The sequence below is a fragment of the Giraffa tippelskirchi genome, chromosome 5, assembly GCF_054371585.1.
Source record: "Giraffa tippelskirchi isolate mGirTip1 chromosome 5, T2T-mGirTip1v1.2.pri, whole genome shotgun sequence".
NCBI lineage: Eukaryota > Metazoa > Chordata > Mammalia > Artiodactyla > Giraffidae > Giraffa > Giraffa tippelskirchi.
The window spans coordinates 153,886,707-153,911,256 of NC_137279.1; the positions used below are offsets into that span (position 1 = coordinate 153,886,707).

At 38.4% G+C, this 24,550-nt stretch overlaps 1 protein-coding gene across 21 annotated transcripts in view; it reads right to left on the reverse strand.

The window, feature by feature from the left end:
- The window catches only part of SGIP1 (SH3GL interacting endocytic adaptor 1), a 233,782-nt gene that overhangs the window by 55,431 nt on the left and 153,801 nt on the right, over window positions 1-24,550 (reverse strand). For 8 of the 21 annotated variants that reach the window (XM_081490827.1, XM_081490835.1, XM_081490824.1 and 5 more), the window contains 6 exons: window positions 22,333-22,418; window positions 18,917-19,009; window positions 17,466-17,540; window positions 7,710-7,837; window positions 6,592-6,718; window positions 502-561 (listed from right to left, as the gene is read on the reverse strand). In XM_081490827.1, coding sequence (XP_081346953.1) covers window positions 502-561; window positions 6,592-6,718; window positions 7,710-7,837; window positions 17,466-17,540; window positions 18,917-19,009; window positions 22,333-22,418 — 569 coding nt within the window. Of the gene's footprint in view, window positions 1-501; window positions 562-1,484; window positions 1,551-6,591; window positions 6,719-7,709; window positions 7,838-14,841; window positions 15,334-17,465; window positions 17,541-18,916; window positions 19,010-22,332; window positions 22,419-24,550 lie in introns of all 21 variants that reach the window. The other 13 variants (XM_081490816.1, XM_081490822.1, XM_081490819.1 and 10 more) reach the window with 5 other exon arrangements.

The following is a 24,550-nucleotide window of genomic DNA, read 5'->3' on the forward strand; positions in this document are numbered from 1 at the left end:
AAAATACTTTTTCTTTTCTTCATTTTTCTGATCTCCCATGCAGCATTCTTTGTCATAAGAATATATTTACATTTTACAATAATGGATGTTGTATCTGAAATATTAATTATCCAAAACAAAATTAAATGCCAATTCCAACCAAAAATGTCTTTATATTTGTTGCATTGCCCTTGCAAAAGAGTTAGGAAAGAGCCCTGGTTGACAGAGTTAAGTTCCTTGCCCAAAAAAGGTGTTTTTTCCAATTTGTTTCAGTTAATTAAGTAACCAATATTAACTGCAAATTAGCTTTAATTTTTTAATACGAGAAATTGGAGATCTCATACAAACCAAATTCGTGGAGTATTTTCTTTAGTATTTAATATTTTCTAAGTAGCCATAGCATTTTTATATAAAAAGTGAGACGAGGTCTTTTGAAGAAAACTGGGATTTTTTAAAAAATGCGAATGGGGAAAAGCATGAAGGGAGGAAAAATTACAATCTGGTATGCTATGTACTACTTACCTTCAAAAGTCAAATAAAACTTTCCTCTGTCAAACCAAACGAGGGAAGGCTGTTCATTCTCTGAATGGCCAGGAGTTGAAGCGGGATGGGAAAGGTTAAGGAGAGGGAGAGAGAAGGACACAGTATGAGTTACAGAGCAGGTCATTAATCTCACTAAGGGGAGGGCGGAGGCACTGCATGCCATTAGCGTGCAGGGAAAAGGGAAGGCTGGCAATCTATTTTGTTTGGTTTTTTTAGTTTGGGAAATAGCAAAAGCAGAGCTATGTAGGCCTAAAGGGATGGGCACGTGTTGATGGCAGCTTGGTACTTGGTGCTGATGCGCATGGAGCAGAAGTCTTCCTGGCCATGCAGGGGCGTCAGCATATTTTAACTGCACTAGTTTGGGCAAACTGTCACTCAGCGATTGCTGTATTTATTTCATCTTCAATGTCATCCCCTGCTATGTTTTAAAAAAGAAACTTGGAGTTATGGGTTACATAAAACTTAGCTGAGGTTTTCAATGACAACAGCACTGCATATCAATTGAAAGTTCATGGAAGATGTCATATATCTTCCATTCCCTTCCCTGGAATCACCTTAGGCAACCAGACACAAAACATCCTTTACCTATGTACCATAGGAAAAGCAAGATTACTAATGGTGTTCTACTATGTTTTAAGTAAAAAAGCCGTCACTGGATATGTAATTCTGAGCAGTTAAATTATCCCTCCCTTTGTTAGTTCACAAAGCAATAGCATCTCCCCTTTTTTGAACCTTTTCACTGAGAAACTGTCATGCAACCTACTGCTTTATAATATGTGCACTTGAAAAGAAAACATTTCAGTGGCATGAGTTCCACGATGAACAGTAAGTAGACGGTGCATCTGAGAGGCACTGGACACTCATGAGGTGAGTAGCATGTCCATGAAGTTTACATTCAAGTGGCATGATGGCTTGGATTTTTAAAGTCTAGATATCTAAAGATCACTCAGCTAGCACCATACCTGCAGGCGTTTCACAGCGCCTTTCAAACGAGGGCAGTTTGTCATAAAAAACATCATCTTCTGACACTTTGAACCAAAGAAATATAAGGGAATGAAAATAAAAACACAAATACAAATCTCAAATGAAATCAAGCAATGCACTTTACTGATCAAAACACAGGAATGATTTTAATGAAAAAAGGAAACAAAACCTAAGACACTGGGATTATGGACAGAGTATAAAAAAGTGATGTGCTTATTTCATGATGAGTTTAAGAGCAGAAATGGAAATTTTTAAAATGCCAGATTTTAGCATCTGTGAATTTGCTGAAGTCAACTCCATGGAAGAAATCACACCCCCACCTTTTCAGGGAGTTGTTAAAGGCACTGTCATTAATAATTGACTTGTGCAAGTGTATTTCACTCAGATACAATTCTCAAGTGACTGGACATATATCCATCAACAGAACCTCCTGACAGAGTGCTGAAAGCTCAATGGGATCACCCAGCATGCACCTGCCTCCCCATGGGGAAAGAGGAAGCTTTTAATGAGATCATAAAAAAGCAACAGTATGAATCTGAGGTCCCTGAAGGAAGTCTCTCATTTCAACTTCATCAATATCCAACTTCAATTTGCCTTTGCACCTGTCCTTGTACTTACGGATTGTTAGTTTTGAACAGCATTATTATAATACCATCTTTGGCTATGGTATTGATCATGGCCAAATGTCTTTGTATTAAATTGGTCACAATAGTTGCTATGAACTCCAAGCGTTCTGGATGTATGTACACGGTCTCCCTTCTCACCAACAGACAAATGCAGATAACTGAAGTTTTACTCTACACGATTTAAATCAATCAGTGCCGCAGATCTGAAGGATATTATTATAACTTTAACAGAAAATTGAATCAATTCTGTACCAAGACAAGTAAGGGAGAGTCTTTCCTACAATGTAGAGAAGTATAAGATGAGGAAATGGATGAGGGTAGTAAAATTACTCCATAAACTACACTTCTTGGAAAATATTCTACAAGCTTGGCTCTTAGACTTGGTGAATAAGGCAGGAAAACTACTTTGTCAATTCTTAACGCTCTAAAATAGCACCTGTCAATCAGTTTTTTCTAAATACTAAGATGATGCTATTTCTCCATTTTATTATTGATTGATTTCTGACCACGCCGAATGGCACGCAGTCTCTTAGTTCCCCAACCAGAGATCGAACCTGTGCCCCCTGCAGTGTAAACACAGATTCTTAACCACTGGCCTGCCAGGGAAGTCCCTGTCAATCAGTTTTTAGTATACATGTGACTTCCTTGGTGGCTAGAATAAGTGAATGCAACTTCTATAATATCTACAGTAGAGGAACAGGACCTGGCACTAAGAAGGACACCCCATAATCCCCCCAGCAAATAGGACGCAAAAAGATTACACTGGCAGTAACTGACTGTCACAGTGCCTTTTCCTACCTACTAGTGAGGAATGGTGGAGAATATCCCTTTCTTTTGAAAAACTGATGTTTTATTTACAATCTCCTTAAAATGAGGAGACTCCAAGACTGCCATCTTTTTCTTCGAGCTGAAGTTACAAAAGAATAGTTTATAAAGGTTGAACAGCATGCTTATCATTTTTTTATTATGGTTATGGACATTGAGGACTTAGAAAAAAATTCTAAATCAGATAATTTAAAAAATTATCTGATAGCTCTGTGCTTGATTTAAACAAGAGCAACAATCAGATTAAGTAAAGAAGAAAAATTTTGTTAAAAGCTAACCAGGGGAACTGTCTCCAATTGATCTGAGATGGGGAAGCCAGTATTGGAGACAGGCTTTTCCAAAAAAAAGGGAGGAAAATACTAAAATTAAGTGTGGGAATTTAAAATCGGGATCAGGAATACCTGTCTCCAAGGGTCTTTCCTTTTGTGCAGAATAATTGATGTTAACGCAGATATATTTTTTAAAAAGCTTATTTAAGTCAGAATTTCCACCCAGCCTGGAGAGACAAAAGCTTAGAGGAAATATTTTAAGTTTTAGATTCTATGGTTAATATTTTTGTATTGAATACAAATCACTTTTGCTCCAAGTTCTACACCAAAGGAAGCATCAAAGTCCATCTGATGCCCATAAAAGATTACTTTTCATTCATTACTAATTCCTGGGATGTTAAAGATGTAATTAAAAATGCATAATGAACAGTGAAGAAACATAATTAATAATGAATTTAACAATGAAGACAAATTGTTTTTATCATTGTCTTTTGCATTGGGGTAGGTTGCAAAGGAAGGTTTTGCAAACATCTAAAAAATGACTATCACACATAGAAATAAGAAGCAAATAATAAATTGGATATTTACAATTAGAGATAATCCCTTGCTTATCTCTATCTCTAAATGTCTAAGAGTCTGGTTCTTATAATAGAATAAACATTTTCTTTATTCACATAATTTTAACAAGACTTTCTCTTCCTACCGTATCAAATAGTGAAGATCCTGTGAGCTTTTTTTTCAGTACAAAAGGAGTTTATTGTATTTCATTGATGCTAATACGTGCACTTTTTAACCTCTCTGAAATTAGGATGGATCTTAAAATCAGTATGATAAGAAAGTATTGCACCTTAACTCATTTGGCAGCTTCCCCTCCCTTTCTCAGTCATATAGAAAATAATAGCATAGCTTCTAATTGAAGGTATCCTAAATTCAGTGAAGTACAATTACAAAGGAACACTTCATTATTTGAATATGACTTATTCACATTCAAAATAGAAAGTGAATAGAAAATAGAAAGTCCTACTTTCAGGTGTGGCATCAGTTTTACTAATTTATAATCATAGGTCTCATGAAAAAGATTTTATGTCTAATGTCTTGCTAGGGGTATATTCTTAGATGAATTATAGGAAAATCAGACATGCCTTTAAAAATTTAGTCCTGGAATTATATTAAACTTTGTACTAAGCAAGTACAAATAGTAAGTATCCAGTTTCTGCCGCACTTGTCCCAGTTTTGGCACAACGGTCACAGAAATGTCAAAAAAGTATCATGGTGGAGGGAGGGAAATGTTGAGCCACTGAAGTCAAGAATTTGCTGCTGAAATTCTCCATCTCCCCCAAGCCATCTGACTTCATTAAGTTGACATACCAAGTCAAGTCGTGAACAGTCAGCCCCTTGGTGCTGAACAGCCAAAGTACAACCTCTTCAAAGAGAGATAAACAACATTACACAAAGTGCTGCTGGGTGGTCACTGACAACACATTTACTTCAGAGAGAAGAGGCTGTCAGGTGACCCACAGCCACAGGAAATAAAGAACAAGAGAGTGAGGAAGATGAAAACCAAATATAAATAACAGAGCTGAAGAGAATAAATCAGAATGCTTCTCAGCAATGAAGCAATGTGACTAGCCTCTTAGGTGGTCTTTTTTTTCCCCTTTCTTTCTGTTTTTAGCCCCTGTATGGTTCATCTTGAAAGAATGAGTACTAGCTGTGTTGAGGATCACAGTCACTGGCCAGGTTTTAAGGTTTCTGCAGCAGAGCGCATAAAAACACATGGTACAAAACACGGCCACAGGTCAGATTCTCTGTGTGCGCCACTGTCTCCATGAATGTCAGTGAGTTGCAGGAATAGGTTAGACAGTCAACTGAGGTCACTTAAGGTCTACTTTCTGAATGACAGTTTATTATCTTTACTTTTCTTTCTGAACAACCAGGAAAATCACAGGGAATGAGCGGAAGAAATGACCTTGAGGCAAAAACAACAAAAAAACACAGAGCAGGAGTGAGGGAAATGGCTGTAGTGATCAAGAGCATTAAAGAGAGCTCAAAAGTGAGGTTGGAAGTTACAGAAAAAACAAAACAGCAACAACAACAAAACCCAGAAAGAAACTAGCTGATAGGCATCTAAAAATAGGAGGCCCTGAATTACCCCAACTGATGATGCAGATAAAGAATAGACTTGACTGTATAAATCATGTTAAATATCTGTCTGTTAATGAATCATACAAAACTGGATAGCAGCCTGTAGTTTCACCAAATTTGAAGAATTCTTTGGGGATGGTCTGATTAAAAATATGAAGCAGGTGACAAGGTTGAAATTCTCTTTGGGGGCCTAAGAGGCACATCTTAACTTATTTCCCTGGGAAAAGAGGGATTTCTTCTCCAGAAGAGCTTTAGGCTTTGATCAAAGTACTTCTCACATGGACAACTCTATATATATAGCATGCTCTTCTTTGGCAAGTAGCAGCAGGAATTTATTCAGCGTTGGTTACTGATTCTCCCAAGCAATGCAGCATGAGCCAGCTGGTTTATAATATGGGAGACTTAACATGGGAGACTTGGAGGGCATTCAGACAATAAAGGAAGACAAGGGGCGAAAATGGAATGGAAAAGTCCAGGTCAGAGACACCATGCAAACAGGAGAGAGGCGGCAGGAGCTGAGGAAGGCAGGTAAAACGGGGGTAGAGAGAGACCAGCCTTGGGAAGAGGGAAGATGCTCCAGGCAAAATGAGGCATTTAAACCTGGGAAAACTATCCAGCTGAGCAGTCATTCTCAACTCTTCACTTTCATCACACCATAAGGAAAGAGGCACAAAGGCATTTACTGAAAATGCCAGCAATGACTTATTTCTTGGGGAAAATTGACCACACATCACTGAAAAGCACTAGAAAAAATGTCAAAACATTTTCTCAAGTCCCACAATGCCCATGTTTATGCCATCTGTCAACATAAGGAGAACCAAGGTGATGAAGAAATGAAAGCTTCAAGAAAAGTAAAGTTCTAAATTTTGTTATTTCTGATGGGTTACGTGGTTGGAATTTAAATAAACATTCCCCTCTCAAAGATATCTAAATAATATCTAAATTATAAGATCTTATTTGATGATTTCTTCTTTACTTTTATGAATACATCTATATGGAGACAGGATAAGAAAATTCCACATTCTTCTACTTGCTTATTTGCTTAGTTAAAGCATTTGCCTTCTTTGCTGAGAAGGTGCTTTTAAAAGAAGAGTCAGATGATAGTAGCAAAACACACAGCAAAACAATTTTGACCAGAAACATGGGGTGTTAGGGTTTTCAGATCATAGAAAACTAGACAGTCAAAACCACAAATGGATTAAAAGAGAGGAGATAATTTTTACCAACTGTAGGAGTGGTGGCCGCACTCAAGGAATTGGTAGATGATATTGAAGAAGTGCTTTCAGCCCGGGCTAGGGGTGCTATCGGAGGAGGGCTGGAAGAATGGATGGGAGGGCTGAAAGGTCGGGGCTGCAGGGAGAAGAAAAGAAATGGAAAGTTAGATTCACAGTTCTTCCTTTCACATTTTTAACATCTCCCAGCTCCAGATATGACAACTCAGGGTCTTAGTATATGTGCTGCCGAAGCGAGCACTAACTCAGGTTCTTAAAAGAGGACAGGTGGCACCATTTTTTCATTGAAATTGATTATATCTGTACAAGAGCTTGTGGATGGAGCCAGAGGAATCATGAACTGTAATGCGCTACACTCGACAAATATATCACATTAAGAGAAGCCGAGATCTGGGATGTGGTTGGTGATGTTTCAGGATGGTGGACTCACATGCCCTTAGGGACCAAGCAAGTAACATAAAGTAAGAGCTTATATCTACTGAAAGATATCTGAATACAAAATACTGTAGTGTGCTGGCTAAACCAGATGTCAGGGACATCATTATTATCCTGTGACTTCTGTGTGTGAATTCCAAAGAAATTTACCTCTGCCAGAGTCTCTTAATTGTTCACACAGAATGTTTTCCACCCCTTGCCTTAAAACATGATGCAAAACTTCCAAAAAAAATTCATTGAGCCACCACTCTCCTTTATATTCACCCAGTGTGTATACCACCAATAACTTCTCTGTAGTCTGGGGTCAGAAATCAGGACTTATCCTCTCTTCCAAAATCAGAAAAATATGGTGAAAGGAAACACCTCCCATTCTAAAGGATTTAGGACAATTGAGTATTATTATCTTAATTTTCATCAAACCCATTGGGGAAGAAATGAGGACCCCACGATCCTGTTCCTATTATTTTAGGCCGTGGCTTGAACGATGGTGGAGATTTGAGGGCAACTGATACATTCTGATTGCAGTGACTTTCAGATATCACCCATCAGGGCCATTGGTGCAGGCGTTGTAAGGCTTAGACCTGGAGTTGAGATGACCCATGTTCAGGCATTTGGACTCTGTCTGTCGTTCCCACTGTATGCTTCTGAGTGGGGCAGGGCAGAAGGGAACATACCACATCTCCGACTCCAGGCTTCCCTGGAGGTAGCTTTGGCCGAGACGGAGGCCGGGGAGGAGGTGGAGGTGGGGTCGTGCTGCTGCAAGGAACCAAGGGGGTGGCTGGCCGAGCAGGGGATGATGCACCTGAAAAACAAGCTGGTATTAAAAAAGGCTAGAGACACAGGTGGCCGAAGTGCTGTTATCATTTGATCCCACCTTTCCATTCCCACAGTACAGCATTAATCACCAACACTTTCTTCACCTCAGCAGTTAATACAGTCAACATTGTAGCATATGGGGTTTGGGTTTCTTTTTTTTCAATAAAGAAAAAAAATCACTCAGTTGAACTATGGTTGATGGCTGAAGCTGAAGCTCATTGCCTTTTGTTGTCATGTGACACCCAGTGAAAGGTAAATCCTTTTATAACTCCCTGTGACAGAAAATATATACTTAATAATCTTATGGCTGGGTGAGTGAGTAGCTTTCATTCTGATCATGATACACATGAAGCTTATGATAAATTTTCTTGATCTTCACATATTTCAGAATTCATGTGCAAGATGAAAATGGAGGTTAGAACTTGAAGAAAAAAGATTTTTCACATTATATGTATATATGTGTGTTAAGTTGCTTCAGTCGTGTTTGAATTTTTGCAACCCTATGGACCGTAGCCCACCAGGCTCCTCTGTTCATGGGATTCTCCAGGCAAGAATACTTGAGTGGGTTGCCATGCCCTCCTCCAGGGGATCTTCCTGACCCAGGGATTGAACCCACGTCTCTTTTGTCTCCTGCACTGGCAGGCGGATTCTTTACCACTAAGTGCCACCTGGAAAGCCCGTGTGTGTGTGTGTGTGTGTGTGTGTATATGTTACGTATATAAATACTTTTATATATCTATAAAACATGTAGAAGAGAATTATCCTTCTTAACTGTGCTTTAAGATATGAGTAGTAACTTCATAAATGTAAGCAAACCCTTGATGGTAAGCAAAGAACAACATATAAGAAAGTACGTTAGCTATTGTGAGCATACTTTGTGTGTGGAATCTTAACAGAAACACATTGGATTTAGAGGATTTTAGCTTTTAAAGGAGGCTGCTTAAGAACCTGTCTGCGTTGAGGTTGCCTGCGATGATTTTTGTGATGATTTTTAAAAGAGTCTCTTGGATTTACTTTTCTGGCTGTCAATGACAAACATGTGAAACACAGAGGACACACAGAGGTCGGCATGCACGCTGATGAGCACCCCAGAGGGGTCTGCAGACTTAGGGGTTTGCCCATCTTCAGGCATATGTCTGGGACATACGGGTAAACTATTTGGCTAACAATCTTAAGGAAGTCAAATCGGTATTCCACTTGATTCTTGTTCAGTCAGAGAAGTTCCAACTACTCCGGAGGCTTTTTCACTTGCCTTAGAAGCACAGGTATCAAATTACTCCAAGAAAATTCCAAGAAATTCTGCCCCAAGAAAATGTCTCCCCCACCCTCCCACCTCCCCTCCAACACACCACAAAACTCTGCTCTCTGGAGAATCCTAGACCAGCACCTCCATCTCCAGATTTTCAGATTTTCAAGGAACTTTGAAATGTGAATCTTTGAATTTTCAGATTTTCAAGAAACTTTAGCCATCAAAACTCATCATCTCAGGATCTGCTTCCAACTTAGGAGAGTCCTTGGGGGTGAAAGCCTTGCTCCTCTGTTTAAAGCAGTTTGAAATCTTGAGTTTGTTGTGTTTATCTGTGTGGTTTATTGTAAGTGTAATTACGTTAGTGTGAAATCATACTAATTACCACCCATTCCTACCAATATTTCCTATTCACCACTACCAACTTTTAACTGTATTCTCACTTTTAATTTTGTCGGGCCAGTATCTATGCTACCCATTTTATGTGCATTATCTTATTTTATCCCCACAATAAGCTTTGGAGGAAAATACTTCTACTATCTCAGTGGAAAGTAAGGCTCAGAGATATTCAATAACTTGATCAATGTCATATAGTTCAAATGGCCTATTTAACTACAAAGTCTGAGTTTTCAAATGCAGTATCTTATAGCTATAGGTGGACCCTAGCCCCACATTTTGCACAAAGCCTGGTCTTTTTGCATAGGCTGACTGTGCTTTTCCCTCAATAAAAATATTCTTAGTCTTTTGCTGATCTTCTCTTGAATAAAAAAATAGGGGATATTTTGACAGGTCCCACTACAAAGTTTTCTTCACACCCAGGATGTTTTCAGAAGTGACAGCAAAGAGATGGGAAATAAACCTTTACACAGCAAAGTTTTTGTCTGGAAGTTTTATGAAATTGTTTTGGAGGTTCTGTTTTGCTGGAAAACCATGTCATGGGGGTTGGGTCAAAATGTCTATCCAGGGGTCTATTTCCAAGAAATGGTCTTCTGAGTCAATCCCAAGAAAAGGTCAGCCACTTATCCTTTGCCTACAAGTTCCAGAAGGGAAATTTAAAAATCCAGCTTCAGCAATTCTTGGAAAAGTGGTAACGAGCTATCATGGAGGCAATATGAAATACTGAAGAAACTGAAGAGAAGTCAGATGACCTGAGTGCTGGTTCTGCCCACCTCCTGTTAACTATAAGATCCTGACTTCTCTGAACCTCAGCTTCATGTTTTAAAATATAGGACATGTTTCTACCTTACAAGGCAGTTGCAACAATCGAAATAGAAAATGCTTATTTAAGTATTACCAAACCATAAAAGACTACACAAATGGAAGGCAGTTGTTGATGATGGTAAAATTTGTGCTTTTGGTACAGATACAACTAAAAGTGAAGAAAAAAGTGGCTAGTTAACTGGCTGTGTTTTCCTTTTGGAGTACCCTGTTTAACTTACTTTTTCTTTACTGAATTGATCTCATTGATTTGTTATGCAGTTAGACAACACCAAGGGAGTTTTAAAAAACAAAACCCTACTTGACAGCAGAGGGTAGTTTGGGCCTAAGGAGTATTTCACAATTGAACTAAGGCCTCACACAATGTTGTGAGATTACACAATTATTTTGTATTGTAAGAGTAAAGAGGGTTATTTGTACATCTCTACCCTTATTCTTCGATCTTCAATTCTACTTTCATTTCCCCTTCAAGCAGTGTTTATTCCCAAGACAATGCTAGAAACTAATTGGACAACATTGTTTAACTTTAAAAATCACATGTACATCATTTGAATTTGTGAATTCAATAAGCTGGCAGCCACTGACATGCTCTTAATTCATCTGCTGCTCGCAACCTGAAATCCCATCATAGTTTCTTTGGTAACTCCTGAGGACCATAAAACAATGGCTCCAACTTTCATTTCTTTTTGTTTGTGTGTGTGTTGGCGGGTGGGGTGTGTGTTGTGGGGTGGGGGGCAGCTGGGAAGAAGTGATAACTGAATTCAACAAATCTGAGGTCAGACAGATCTTGACTTTGCTATTTATTGCTTTGTAGCTGTGGCCACGTCCTGTCTTTGAGCTTCCATTTCCTTATCTGTAAAATGAGGCTAGTATATCACAATGTTATAGGGGAGAATCAAATGAATGAAAATATATGTACTTTGAAATATGTAAAGAATTATTCCTTCCCAACTTGTGTCTCTCAGAACACAATTATACCATTTCTTTGAAGAAAGTATTAAACATATGTGGGAAAGTTTTCCTACTATGTTTGTTTTTAGGTAATTGGCGCATTAAAAGCCCTAAAATAGTATGGTTCAATGGAGTTTTCTGCAATGATGAAAATGTTCTGGAATAAGTGCTGTCCAATAAGATAGTCATTAGTCCCATGTGCCCACTGAGTACTGAATTGTGGCTCCTGCATCTGAATAACTGATTTTTAATTTTAACTAATTGCCATTAAGATTAAAACAGCCACATGTGCCTAAAGGCTTCCATATTGGACATTGCTGCTCTAAAAAACTTATAGTTAGGAAATATATTTGTTTGATTCAATCCCAGGTAGCTCAAACTCATTTGTTTATGGATGTGTGGGGTGTGTCTGTTTGTGTTTAGCATCTTTTAATATTGGTTTAGTTTCCCCAGTTGGGAAATGTTGAACATTCTATCTTTACTAACACTTCTCTTTCCCTGGTCTCCAAAATTGCTACAGGCCAAGGAAACACTTTCTCCATTCCATCCCCTGGGCACAGGAGAAGAGGTAGTCTTTGCCAAGAATCAGTGTCTGCATTCCAGTAAAGCAATATTCTGGCCAAACTATGTATTTTAAATCTTTGCCATAAGGAAATTAAAGTTCTTGAAGCAAATTCTTAACTTGCAACTTTTTCAACAGCAGGTAACTATTCTGATCCACAAGTACTGTCTAAACTTGGTCAGTGACAGTCATCTTGCTGTGAATGAAATTTTTAATGTAGGTATACAGTTTGAGATATACAGGAAAAGCTGTTCCCATCAGGCTGTTATAAAAAGCAGGTAATGATAATTCTTACTAATCTTTAAAACATGAGACCGTATCTTATTGTTTCAATCCTAAGTTTATATTTCTGCCAATCTGTGTACATTTCATCAATAAAAGATTAATGTGCAAATAAACTGGGACTTAATTAAGGAGATAATGGTGCAGAGTTTTATTTATTCATGAGTTTCAATGGCCCAGTTTTGTCTTCCACTTAGAAATTCAATTCTTTAATATTAGCAAAGTATAGTATTTTTCAGCTCAATTAAGAACCAATAGTCTTTACTGGTAACACTCAAGTAATTTTAAGTAAGAATATGGAAGTTAAACATTAAAATGACAACAAAACTGCTAAGGATTCCAGAAAGAAAGCTAGAGCTTCTCTCTTTATTCATTAGATCAATGATCAATTCAATTAATCAAGTATATCCCAGAACCTTGTAGAAGGTGCTTGAGGAGCCTGGTGAGTAACCAAGTTGTCCTGTCCTCCCTTCCCCCAACTAAAGCTGTTTACTTTGGTTAGAGTATAGTGACCAGGCCACTGGAGAGAAGGTATTATTCCTTGAAAAGCAATTTCAGAAGACTCAGAGCCTGGCCCAGGAAAGAGCCCCATTCAAGACAGTGGAAACATGTCTCTCTTTGACAGAGGACAACCAGCTTCTTTTGGGCTGAGGTCTGAACTGGAGGCTTTACCTAGAGGCCCTTTATTATCTTTACAGTTAGGTAAGGACCCTTATATCACCCCAAAAGATCTAAAAAAGAAATAGAGGATGGAGGTGGGGCTTCAACCTCCCAGAAATACAGAAAGGAGCACAGAGCAGTAGGTTTGGAGAAAAGACTTTTGGTGATCTTGATGACACTGTGTAATATAGGTGCATGTCAGGGTCCGATAAGTTTGTGATATTTTTGTCACTAAACCTTGCAAGGGCTCCTGGAGGGCATAGTTGTTAAGAACACAGGCCTGGGATCAGATAGATTTGAGAATGAATACCAAGTCTATCACCTCTAGCACTGTAAACTTAGGCAAATTACTAAACATCCATGAGCCTCAGTTTTCATATCTGTAAAATGAGGTTGTTGTAAGAATGAAATGATGTGCATAAAGTTCTTAGCATGAAGCCAGGAAAAGAAACTATAGCTGTTGTTCTTATCGGCAAAATAAAAGTTCTCTAGGACCCTATGGTAAACGAACCTGCTGATTTTGTTTTAGCACAGTTTTTCAAACTTAAATTTGAGTATTGAACTCTTTTCCCTTTCTGGTGAAGGAGGGGAATACCTGTGATACAAAACACTGATTTTGTGTACAGTACAGAAGATTTTCCAGTCCTCTCCTCGATCAGCTTGGATGCTCTCACTTTAGAGCTCAAAGCAATTTGCAAGTGCAGAGCAAACACTGAAAGATGTGCCCTTGAAAGCAGAAGCAATGATGACTATTAGAACAGAAACAAACATATTTCCTTGCTGTCTCTTAATAGATTTGAATAATTTAAACTTGGTCACCTCTTTCAAAGCAAATAAAAAACAAATAGCCCTTGACACCCCTGAGAAGGTACCTAACCAAAAGGACAGGAACAAGAGAGAAGGCACCAGAGGATCTTGGTAGACAAACACGAGCACGAATGGAATGAGTGATACAGAAGAAGAACGCATTAGGAATATCTTGATCCTTCCTGGGTATGCATGGCAGTTCCCATCCTTTCATCATTAAAGAATACAAAATGAAGCTTCAAACAGGAAAACCAAAAAAATCAGATTCCATGTAGAGTCCCAAAAGGTACATTTGTGACAAACTGTTCCATCACCTGTCACCACACTTAGAACTGACCTTATAGGCTGACTAGCCTGTCAAATGATGATATCAGAGAGCAGTTTGTTTCAGTGGCAGCCTGATTAGGCTGGAGATGCAATAAGGCAGCCTCTTTTTTGCTGTCCTCTAAAATCTCCTTTTCAAATCCTACTTCTTTTTCTCTGAAATAGTTAGAGAAGTTAACATAGTTTTCCCCAATCAAAAAAACAAAGAAATAGAAAACACATAGACCTACAAAAACCAGGGCTTTTGGAAAAATACAGATTTATACGCTTATAAATTGAATAGTGTCTGAGGATCAAATGTGTAACATGGTGATTATAGTTGATAACACTGTATTGTATGATTGAAATTTGCCAAGAGAGTAGAGCTGAAATGTTCTCATCAAAAAAAAAAAAAAAGGTAAGTATGTGAGGTGATGGGTGTATTAACTTGGTGGGAAGAATATTTCACAATGTATGTGTGTATCAAATTATCACATTGTACACTGTAAGTATCTTATAATTTTGTCAGTTATATCTCAATAAAGTGGAAGAAATTAAAAAAAAACAACATAAAACAAACTGGAGCCCCTGTGGAGGCATCTGATGAGGAAATCAGACATTTAACTTGAAGCACATTTTCTGTGAAACCTGTCTTTCTAGAACTTTCCTGAATTCTAAAAATGACATCACAGCTTTCTTTACAAAATAGAGATCTTATCTGCAGGGTGGAAGGGCACTCCTAAGGGTCAGGAGTGCAGGGCAGGACACATCCACAGACTTGCACTATGACCGCGAGCATTCGATGGACTAGGACATGCCACAGGGCACAGGACACCCACACCAAAGGAGGGATGGCTGAAGCTCTAAAGCCAACTGCCAGGCAGGAGGAGGGTGTTGCTCACACTGCAGCAGCCACGGCCATTCCCGGTCACACGAAGCACACTCAAACAGTAAGACGTACCACTGGTGGTCCCCGTACCACTGCCCGAGCCAGGTCCGGGGGATGAAACCACAGTCCTGTAGGTGGGTGGTGGTGGGGGAGGTGGAGTTGCTCTCTGTCCCAACCCAAAATCTTTAGGAGATGAGATTGTTTCTAAGTAATCATCTTTAATGAAGTTCTGCTCAGCGACTTTCTTCTGGACTTCTTCTAAATTGAGCGGCGATGGTACATTGCGAGGAGGACCCGGAGGTCCTGAGGGGCCGGGAGGACCCGGGGGGCCCGGAGGTGGGGAGTCAGCTGGGTTGTCTGAGGCAGCTGGTGGGGACACCACCTTTTCCCTTGGAGTCAACTCTGGAGTAACACGTTCCGGGGATGTGTCAGAAAAATGGACCCACTTGTCTTCAGCATTAACAGCAACAGACTTGGGGGATAACACGGGGCCAAAAATGCTGTCCAAATCACTGATGGATGGTAGTTTTTCAATTTTGACCTCTGTGGCTGATTGGTCATTTCCTGTGGTTAAAGTAGTTGATTTTAAAATTTAATTGACTTTGTTAAAATTATTTGTATAGGAAGTGGGAGGGGTGAGGCAAAGCCTGATAAATAGGTTATCTTGTGAGGTGCCAAGGTGGGCATATTTCATGATGGAAAAATACCTTGATTGCAGTTGAAGGGGAGGAGAGAGTTCCCTGCCTCTATATTGTGAACATTACCTTTTCTGCTATTATTTACCCTTGTGTGGGGTGATCTGACTTGGCTACATCTACCATCACCAGAAGCATGAGCATGCAACTGCCCTCCAGGGCTGCTTAGAAGAGAGCAAAGGGTGGTCATTCTGAGAAGGCATTCTCAGAAGTGTACAGGCTCTGGAACTGCAAATTTCAAAAGGGAGGTCCCTTTGGAAAGTCTGGCCTACTGAAACACATAGGACACAACAGAAAAAGAACTGATAGCTGAAAATCACCCTCATATTTGATGAAGATTGTCTACTCTAGCATATTAAATGAAACTGTTTGGTGAAACCAATGATAATATATGTTAGTTAAAAAAAATTACCACATCATAAGTAGTTGTATATTTTCCACCTTGAACACACCAGAAACACAGCACAAAGATTATTTAAAGAGATATCCCCACATGAATATTTACAAATATAAACATATACACCCCACGCACCACAAACATAGGATATTGAGAAGAATTGTTACATATAAACCTATTTAATAGGGAAGAAAATTATAAAAAATTTTTATAATTTCTTTTCTCATCAAGTCAAACCTGTTAATACCATAGGCATAACTGATATATACATACATCTATATCTGAATTCATGAAATAAAAAGTCTGTTTTGCTTAAATATTAGCATTAGCTATTCTTTTTAATTCTTTTCAATAATAAGAGAAAAATTAAAACTATCTTCTATAACTTGGCAGGAAGTAGTTGATAACAATTGAAATGTGAGGAATCGTACCATTTTTTAAAACAAGATTATTCAAATTAGAAATTGTTACCTAAATAATTGCAAAGCATGAGCCATTTTACCTTTAAATAACCTTTTAGCTGTAAGAGTAGGCTTAGTACTCTTATATTTTCACATTTGGAAAAAGTTAACCTTCAAGGTTTCAAGGCCGTAAATAAATGGGATAGCAGTTTGCCTGGGCCACAATATTTATAATTTCACCGCTGGTAGATTTACTTATCTCTAACATATTCATGAGAATACAAGGGGCCAAAATGATTTGAACTTGCAAACACCTTTACCTGTGACACGCTGGATGACTCTCTGTTGGGTATGAGTCAATATAAATTTCATCAGTGACTATGTCTTACATTTGCTCTTGTTGATAAATACCCCCTCTGTAGTTATCAAACTCACCAGACTGCATAAATAGCTATGGATGAAGCTGCAATAGAATTCCAAAGGTGATGAAGAACTACATTCTAAGGACCCAGACACATAAAATAACCATTACTGCTTTTGAATTGCTAGTCCAGTAAGACTAGGTACATTATAAATTGTAGGAATCCATAGTATTGATTTTAATAGATGGTAAAAATACGCCTTAGAAATCATCTGTCTAAAGGCATGCTGCAGTTCCTTGTCATATTTCATCATCCTTACACATCGCTTTGCCATGGGATAATAAATAATGACTACTGGGAAAAATCCTGCACCACTCAAGCTTACCTGTATGCTGCATATTCCAGAACGCATTTTATTATTATTGTGGACTACACAATATTAATTCTAGAAAAAATCTTATCAGCTCTTAGAAAAATACGAACTATGCCTTGAGACTTTTAATTCTTCAGTCATTTAAAATAAGGTCCAGTGAAGTGAGATGTCAATTAAACAATGGCTTTTGATATTGAGTTTTTATTTCTCTTATCTCACAAATAAATATGGCCTTTGTTCAACAAAATTATACAGAGAAAAAAATGAGTTGAGCAAGTGAACCTTTTTGTGAAACCTGGGAGTGATACTTAAAGAAGTGCACATAGTAAACTGTAGTGGAAGTCAAACTAAATGCAATCATTTTCACGTTTAGTCTAGCCTGTAGATTTCAACACATCAAAGGCATGTTGAGGTCCAGGGCCACTGCTGATTGCCATACCATCCTAGGACAGAAAAAATAAAGCTTACCTGGTCCAACTGTTAAGGGGGAGCCTGTTCGGGGTGGGGTGGCTGGTACATTTTTTGGAGGCAGTGGTGGAGGTGCTGCCAAGAGATGAGAAGCCGTACATTACTAATCACTTTCTCCCTAAGTCATGTAATATTTCCCAGATAAGCAGGATTTGGGCTTTCATTCATATTCTGCTACTGGAAAAGGAATAACTATTAGCAGTCCATATATACATATTTTTAAGTTCAAAGTTTAGTGATTGAAGCAGAGCTCATTTAGATTCTTCCATGTTATGATAGGAATTTGTCAGAAGAAAGTCAGATGATAGCAACAATAATATCATCATTTCATTCATTCATTCCTTTGTTTTATAAGCGTCAAAAGGCACCAAAGTCCTGTGACTTGTACTAGGAATGAAGGACATGGGGTTGAATACAATGAGCCTCTGCTCTTAAGGAATTTACAACTGAATAAAGGAAGATTGTGGTCACAGGCAACTGCAATCCAGAGTGTGGTCAAGGAAATGAGAGCAGCCTGGGTGAGGGGCTTTTAATAGAGTCAGGATATTATAGCTTGGATTGAGTCTGGAAAGATTTCTCAAAGTAATGTCTTGAATTTGGGTATATTTTTGAAATCTAAAGCAAAATGATCCGGGTCAAGGAAGAATGAACAGATTCCTTTGGTGGAAATTATAGTTAGAAATAATCCCTGAGCTAGAAAAAGTATTGCCTTACAGCCCAACCTAGAGACTCATCCTTTTGAACTGGGCTGTCACTGTGTGGGAAAAGTTAAGAATTTCAACAGGTAAATCTTTTTTTGTTTTTCATTCTTTAAACGTATGTTTTCCTCTCACTGCTATATTTGGTAAATTTGACGAGCTTCTTTTTTCTTCAGGACTTCTTTCCCCAGTTACCTGGAGTAGGGGTTGGGGGCATTCTGGAATAAACAGGGCTGATGGCTCTGCTTTGAGATAAATGTGCCCTGATCTTCTGTCTCAGCTTCTTTCTAGCATATGGCATCATTCCTCTCGTTCTCCAGTCTTTCCCCTCAATGTGTCCCCTATCCTTTGAAGCCTCAGTTGTTCTGTAGGACAAGCAGAGACCTTATCTGACTCGGTTAGCTCTGTGTTGTGTGCCAGCCCATGCCTAGAACATAGCAGGGTCTTTAGTCCAGTTGCTTATCATGCCTACATAAGCCTATTGAATGAATGCATGAATAAGCCTGTGAGATGTCACACAGAAGCAGCTGTGGTTCAAAGTCACTTATTTTACTTTATTTATTGTATTATTCTTGTCTCAACCGACTATCCTAGGCCCCTTAACTCTAATGCCTATTAGAATAACATCTCTTCTTATTAAACAGTCCAAATGTTGCTTACGTAGACTTCCTAAGGGTTGCCTAATTTCACTATGCAGACAAGACAGTAAAATGAGTCACTTATTTTTCCAGACAGAGCAGACACATAACTTACTTCCAGTGGGAAAAGGCCTTGTTAACTTTGGCGACTCCGTGCTTGGATTAATTGGTTGGCCTGAACCCCATATCTCAGGCTGATCTAAAAGAACTGGAAACATAAAAAGAAAATTTCCCTGGGTGAGTTGAAAAAAGAAACGTCCTAATTTTAGAACTTACAATTTCAATTTAAAGTGGAGCTTCACAAAATTATTTCTGCCTTGCCTCAGTCCTAGTAAATTAATTTAGAGATGTGTTGTTCCTGATTCTCTTCAATCAGAGAATGGAAAAAACAGCAGGCTGTGAATGTTTGTGTGTGTGTGTGTGAGCCCGTGTGCAGAGGGGGTAGCTGTGTGTGGACATATAGCTAAATAAAAACTTGCAAAACAGAGCGTCTGCATTCTTTTCCTGGTGGGTCACTTAAGGACATTCTAAATGTCAATACATTTCTGGCACCCACTTGAAAATACAGGCATTATTCCCATGGACATTTGTTTTAAGTTGGTTTATTTAAGTTTGCCAAGAATATGCTTCAAGAATGAAAATGTCTGAATTCTGTACAGTGCTTCTCACCTTTAAAGGGTCTTATGGTATCTTTCTTTAAACAAGCCTTTTACAACATTATAAAGAGAAATTAAATTATTTAGAAATTGTTTGGTGAACATGTTAAAAGAACCAGAAAAATAAACAAGTGCTTAGCCATCTAAGGGCTTCCCTGTTGGCTCAGTGGTAAAAAACCTGCCTGCCAATGCAGGATATACAAGAGATGTGGGTTCGATCCCTGGGTTGGGAAGATCAGGGGAGGAGGAACTGGCAACCCACTCCAGTGTACTTGCCTGGAGAATCCCTTGGACAGAGGAGCCTGGCAGGCTACAGTCCACAGAGTCGCAAAGAGTTGGACGTGACTGAGCATGCCTGTAGACATCTAAAGTAAATCAGGGCAATTGGTATCAGGCCTAAGGGCAATGAATTTAATATTTCTTATATTTTTTGTTTCTTCCTTCTGACTTTTTTGTTGCTGTGGTAACAATGTGATACATTAGTTCTCATCATCTCTCATGTGCCAGGGTCTCTGTAATATTGCCTGTAATTCATTATGTTGTAAAACACAGGCTTGGAATTAGTTGGATGTGGATTTGACCCAACCTCCATGGGGTCACAAACAGTCAGACACGACTGAGCGACTGAACTGAACTGAACTACTAGGACCTTGGGCAATTCATGTAACCTCTGAGCTTCTCTTCCTTCTGTGCAGAGATAGTAAGAACCATCTCTAAGAGTTTACTAAAAGTATTAAAGGAGGTAAGGTATATCAATATAATGTACACAAAATACCTATCACAAGGCCAATAGCTATTATGATTTTTTAGTCTTCACCATACCACCACGTGGTTGATATTGAGGAAACCAAAGATGACAGTGATTAAACAACTTGCTCGGCAACACATGGTAAAAATAGAAGAGCTAAGATCTGATCCCAGGCATGCATACCTAACTCCAAAAAAAATACTTTCCTCTCAGGCCTTGTAAACTAGTGATAGAAGAATCAATCAAAAATGTAAGAGTGGGTAGATAAGAAAAGTAGGTGGAAGAGCTAGTATGCTTGGTACCAAGGTTGGAACTTTACAGAACTTCAGGGGCTGAAACCACCTAGAGAATAATCAAGCCAGGCTTATGTGTGTCTCCTCTTTACCATAAACCTCAGTGATGGTCTTAGCTTTGTTTTTTGTTTTAACATGAAAGCATACATTGTCCAATGATCTGACACAGCATTTTGTTTTTCCATGGATTCAGTGTGGGAAACCACTTTGATTTCTAAGAACTGTTTTCTATTTTGTATATCAGGTTTCCATATATGATGGAATTTTTAGATAGGTAGATTCAAATGTAACAAATCAAACCACCTTCAGTTACTACACATATCATTAAAAGTGAGACTGATCCCAGATGAGTTAATAAGACAACTGAGCAACCTTAACGCTGGACCCCCTTTCCTTATGGATTCTAAGTTACAGACATTTAAATCACTGAAGGAGTGTTTAGGGATGTTCCTTATTCACTTTCCTAACTACATTATTGAAAAATACTCAGTTGTGGCCGCCTGCTAGTTGTCTCCCAGGATCCATTCTCCATTTCTGCTACAGTTAAAGCTTAGCTGGCCAGATGGCACTAAGTTCTTTCTGATGGGCTCTGGCTGGAAGTGGTGTGTGTCTCTTCCAGGTTTTGCTCTTACAAGAATCGGCAGTGAGTTCCGTGGGTCCTCCCCTACACTTCTTTCTTCTGATTGGGACATAATGAGAATTTGAGCAGCCCCCTTGCACTCAGAGGTGAAGGCCACATACTAGGGATGGCAGAGCTGCCCTTCCAGTCCTACATTGTGTACTTTGAGACTGTTTACATGAAACAGAAATAAAATCTATCTTGTTTAATTTATTATACTTTGGAGTCTCTTTGTCATTGTATCTGAGCCTACTCATTATGCTTTTAAGCACGTTAATCTCCTTCACCAATGGGTCTTAGAAAAATCACATTTTATTATACTCAGTGTTCTTAAATCAAATAATTTTTTATAAAAAACAGTCCATGTTGTCAAACACAGCGGCTGGAGATCCATGCATTAGACCTACATACATCTTAGGAATAGGTTAGATCCCTTTCGTAAGGAGTTTCTTTTATGTCAGTAAGGTATACATTATTCACAGCCATCCTTCTGGAAGGGGAAAACATGTACACCCATGGTGGATTTATGTCAATGTATGGCAAAACAAATACAATATTGTAAAGTTAAAAAATAGAAAATAAACCAATTAAAAAAAAAAGAAAAAGAAAACTTGGAAAATAAGAAAAAAAAAGTTAAAATATTTAATTCTAGGAATTAAATTTAGTAGATAAATCCAACAATAACAGCCAAAATGATATTTCTCCCATAACAATTTTTTTCTAAGTTGTTAAATGATTTAAGGTCATTCCTGGGTCTTGAGTTTGCAAACTGTCTGTTTTGTGAGCAGTCAAATTGACACCTCCACTGATGAGGTAGACAAGAGAGAAAATGTGGTCTAGAGGCTAGATCACAATGACAGTGATTATGATGAGGAATTTGAAGGTCTGGCTCCATACTGATGGCAGTTTGGCTCATAAACCACCTACTCTCCGACCAGTGAGTTGTACAGATTTTCAGTAATTCTTATTGACCTCTTTTGAAGAGTGAACTTGTTAGCTCTTAGCTACCTTTGGAGGTAAAATTTCAAATCCTGAAATACTAAGAGGTCTGCAAACTAAACTCCCATGCTGATAACACACCTAGATCAGAACTATTCTTTCACATGAAGATCTATTTGATACATTAAAAACTTGCCTCAAAACACATTTACTCTAGATAAGTTATGCTTTATTGAAAAGAAAAACAAATCCATAGATACACAGAGTTTTTCCTACCTTCTGTCTTCTGTTCATCAAAAGCTGATTCTAATGGTGGACCAAAGAGGGGAGCAAGCGCCGTGGTGTCATCTAAAGGTTTTTTGCTAAATCACACACATTACAGCAAAACATAGAGAAAGGAAATATTAATGTCAAAAGAGATATAAAGCTTTCAAATATCTTCCACAGTAAGGTTGATGTATGTGTGCACTTACATAAATATGCTCTCACGCTCTGGAGGGACTAAAAAGCATATATATGAAGATGTCAAACGTATGTGGACAAAAGAATTGGTAAGAGGTAAGATCCCTGGTTCTCAATGGGGTGCCAGGGGGCTGGGCCAACGGAAATAAGACAGAGAGAAACTCTTTCAAAGCATCAGATTCTCTAAACCTAGAAGAGATAATACTAAAGATAACTGTTTACTGCAAAACACCTTCTTCTCATAAGATCTCAAAACCATTTGAATCTGTCTTCACTGCCTCTCTGTGTTGTAGTTAATGCAGAGTATGATCAGTGAATATCAGGCACAGGAAAATGAAGGAACAAGCCACCAGGAAGTTCATCTTTGAATAAGAAACTTAGTCTACCAACTTTTAACTTCCATCCTCCCCTCTCCACCCTACACAGTAGACTAATTATAACCTCCTAACACCTTAATATTGCATGTCTCAGAAAGAGAAGAATATTGAGAAATCAGGGAGAAAAGAAGGGTAATAACTTCAATGCTCATCCTTTTAACCAATTATTGCTTAAATCAATTATTAACAAGAGGTGCATAATCATCTCCATTTCTTCCCCAGACCTGATTTCTCTCATTGATCCTAATGAGTTGTGTGTGTTTGTTGGGGGATAAGAGGTGAAGAGAAGAGGAGAGGGGTTAGAGGAGGAGGGAAAGGTAAAAGGATCTAGCTTTTAGATAGAAATAGGAGTCTTTGCAGGGAAACACCACTTATGTGCACAAGACTTACTTAACCCAAAGATTGCACAGTATGAAATATAATGCTTTGCCAAAATCAGAAAACAAAATAGAACATTCTTCTGGTGTCTGATGTAGAATGTATCACAAAACTGTATCCAAGTAAACAGGCTGCTCTTTTTTAAAACACTTTTAATTGCAAAATAATTGGTTTACAATGTTGTGTTGGTTTCTGCCATACAAAAATGTAAATCAGCCATAAGTATACAAATGTCACCTCCCTCTAGAACCTCCTTCCTACCCGTCCCCCATCTCACCCCTCTATGTTGTCACAGAGCACCAGGTTGAGCTTCTTGTGTTATACAGCAACTTCCATTACCATATTTACATATGGTAATATACATACATCAATGCTATTCTCAATTTGTCCCACCCTCTCTTTCCCTCGTTGGGTCCACAAGTCTGTTCTCTACGTCTGCATCTCTATTTCTGACCTGCAAATAGGTTCATCGTACCATTTTTCTAGATCCCATATATATCCATTAATATATGATATTTGTTTTTTTCTTTCTGACTTACTTCACTCTGTATAACAGGCTCTAGGTTCATCCATCTCACTAGAACTGACTCAAATTCATTTCTCTTTGTGGATGGGTAATATTCCATTGTATGTATGAACCACAACTTTTTTTATCCATTTGTTTGTTGATGGACATTTAGGTTGTTTCCATGTCCTGGCTGATGTAAACAGTGCTGCAGTGAACACTGGGGTACATGTGTCTTTTTGAATAATGGTTTTCTCAGGTTATATGCCCAGTAGTGGGATTGCTGCATCATACGGTAATTTTATTCCTAGTTTTTTAAGGAATCTTCCTACTGTCTTCCATAGTGGCTGTATCAATTTACATTTCCAACAACAGGATAAGAGGGTTCCCTTTCACCACACCCTCTCCAGGGTTTATTGTTTATAGGCTTTCTGATGATGGCATTCTGTCCCATGTGAGGTGATACCTCATTGTAGTTTTGATTCACATTTCTCTGATAATAACAGGCTACTCTTTGTAGGGCAATATAATCGTATTTCAGATCAGTATTCCACATACCAAATGATGTCTTCCTGTAGATCTTTAACTCTCTCATTAGTGAAGAGTTGTATATTCTGATAGATGTTACTTTAGATGACTACAGAGTACTTCCTTAATGGTCTCCCTCAGGCTGCACTTAGGCGAAATGACAACATATTTAAATCTGCTATGACCTACACACTCAGGGAGACCGTTTGTTATTAGATATTGAGAGTTTAGCTCAAAGGAGATT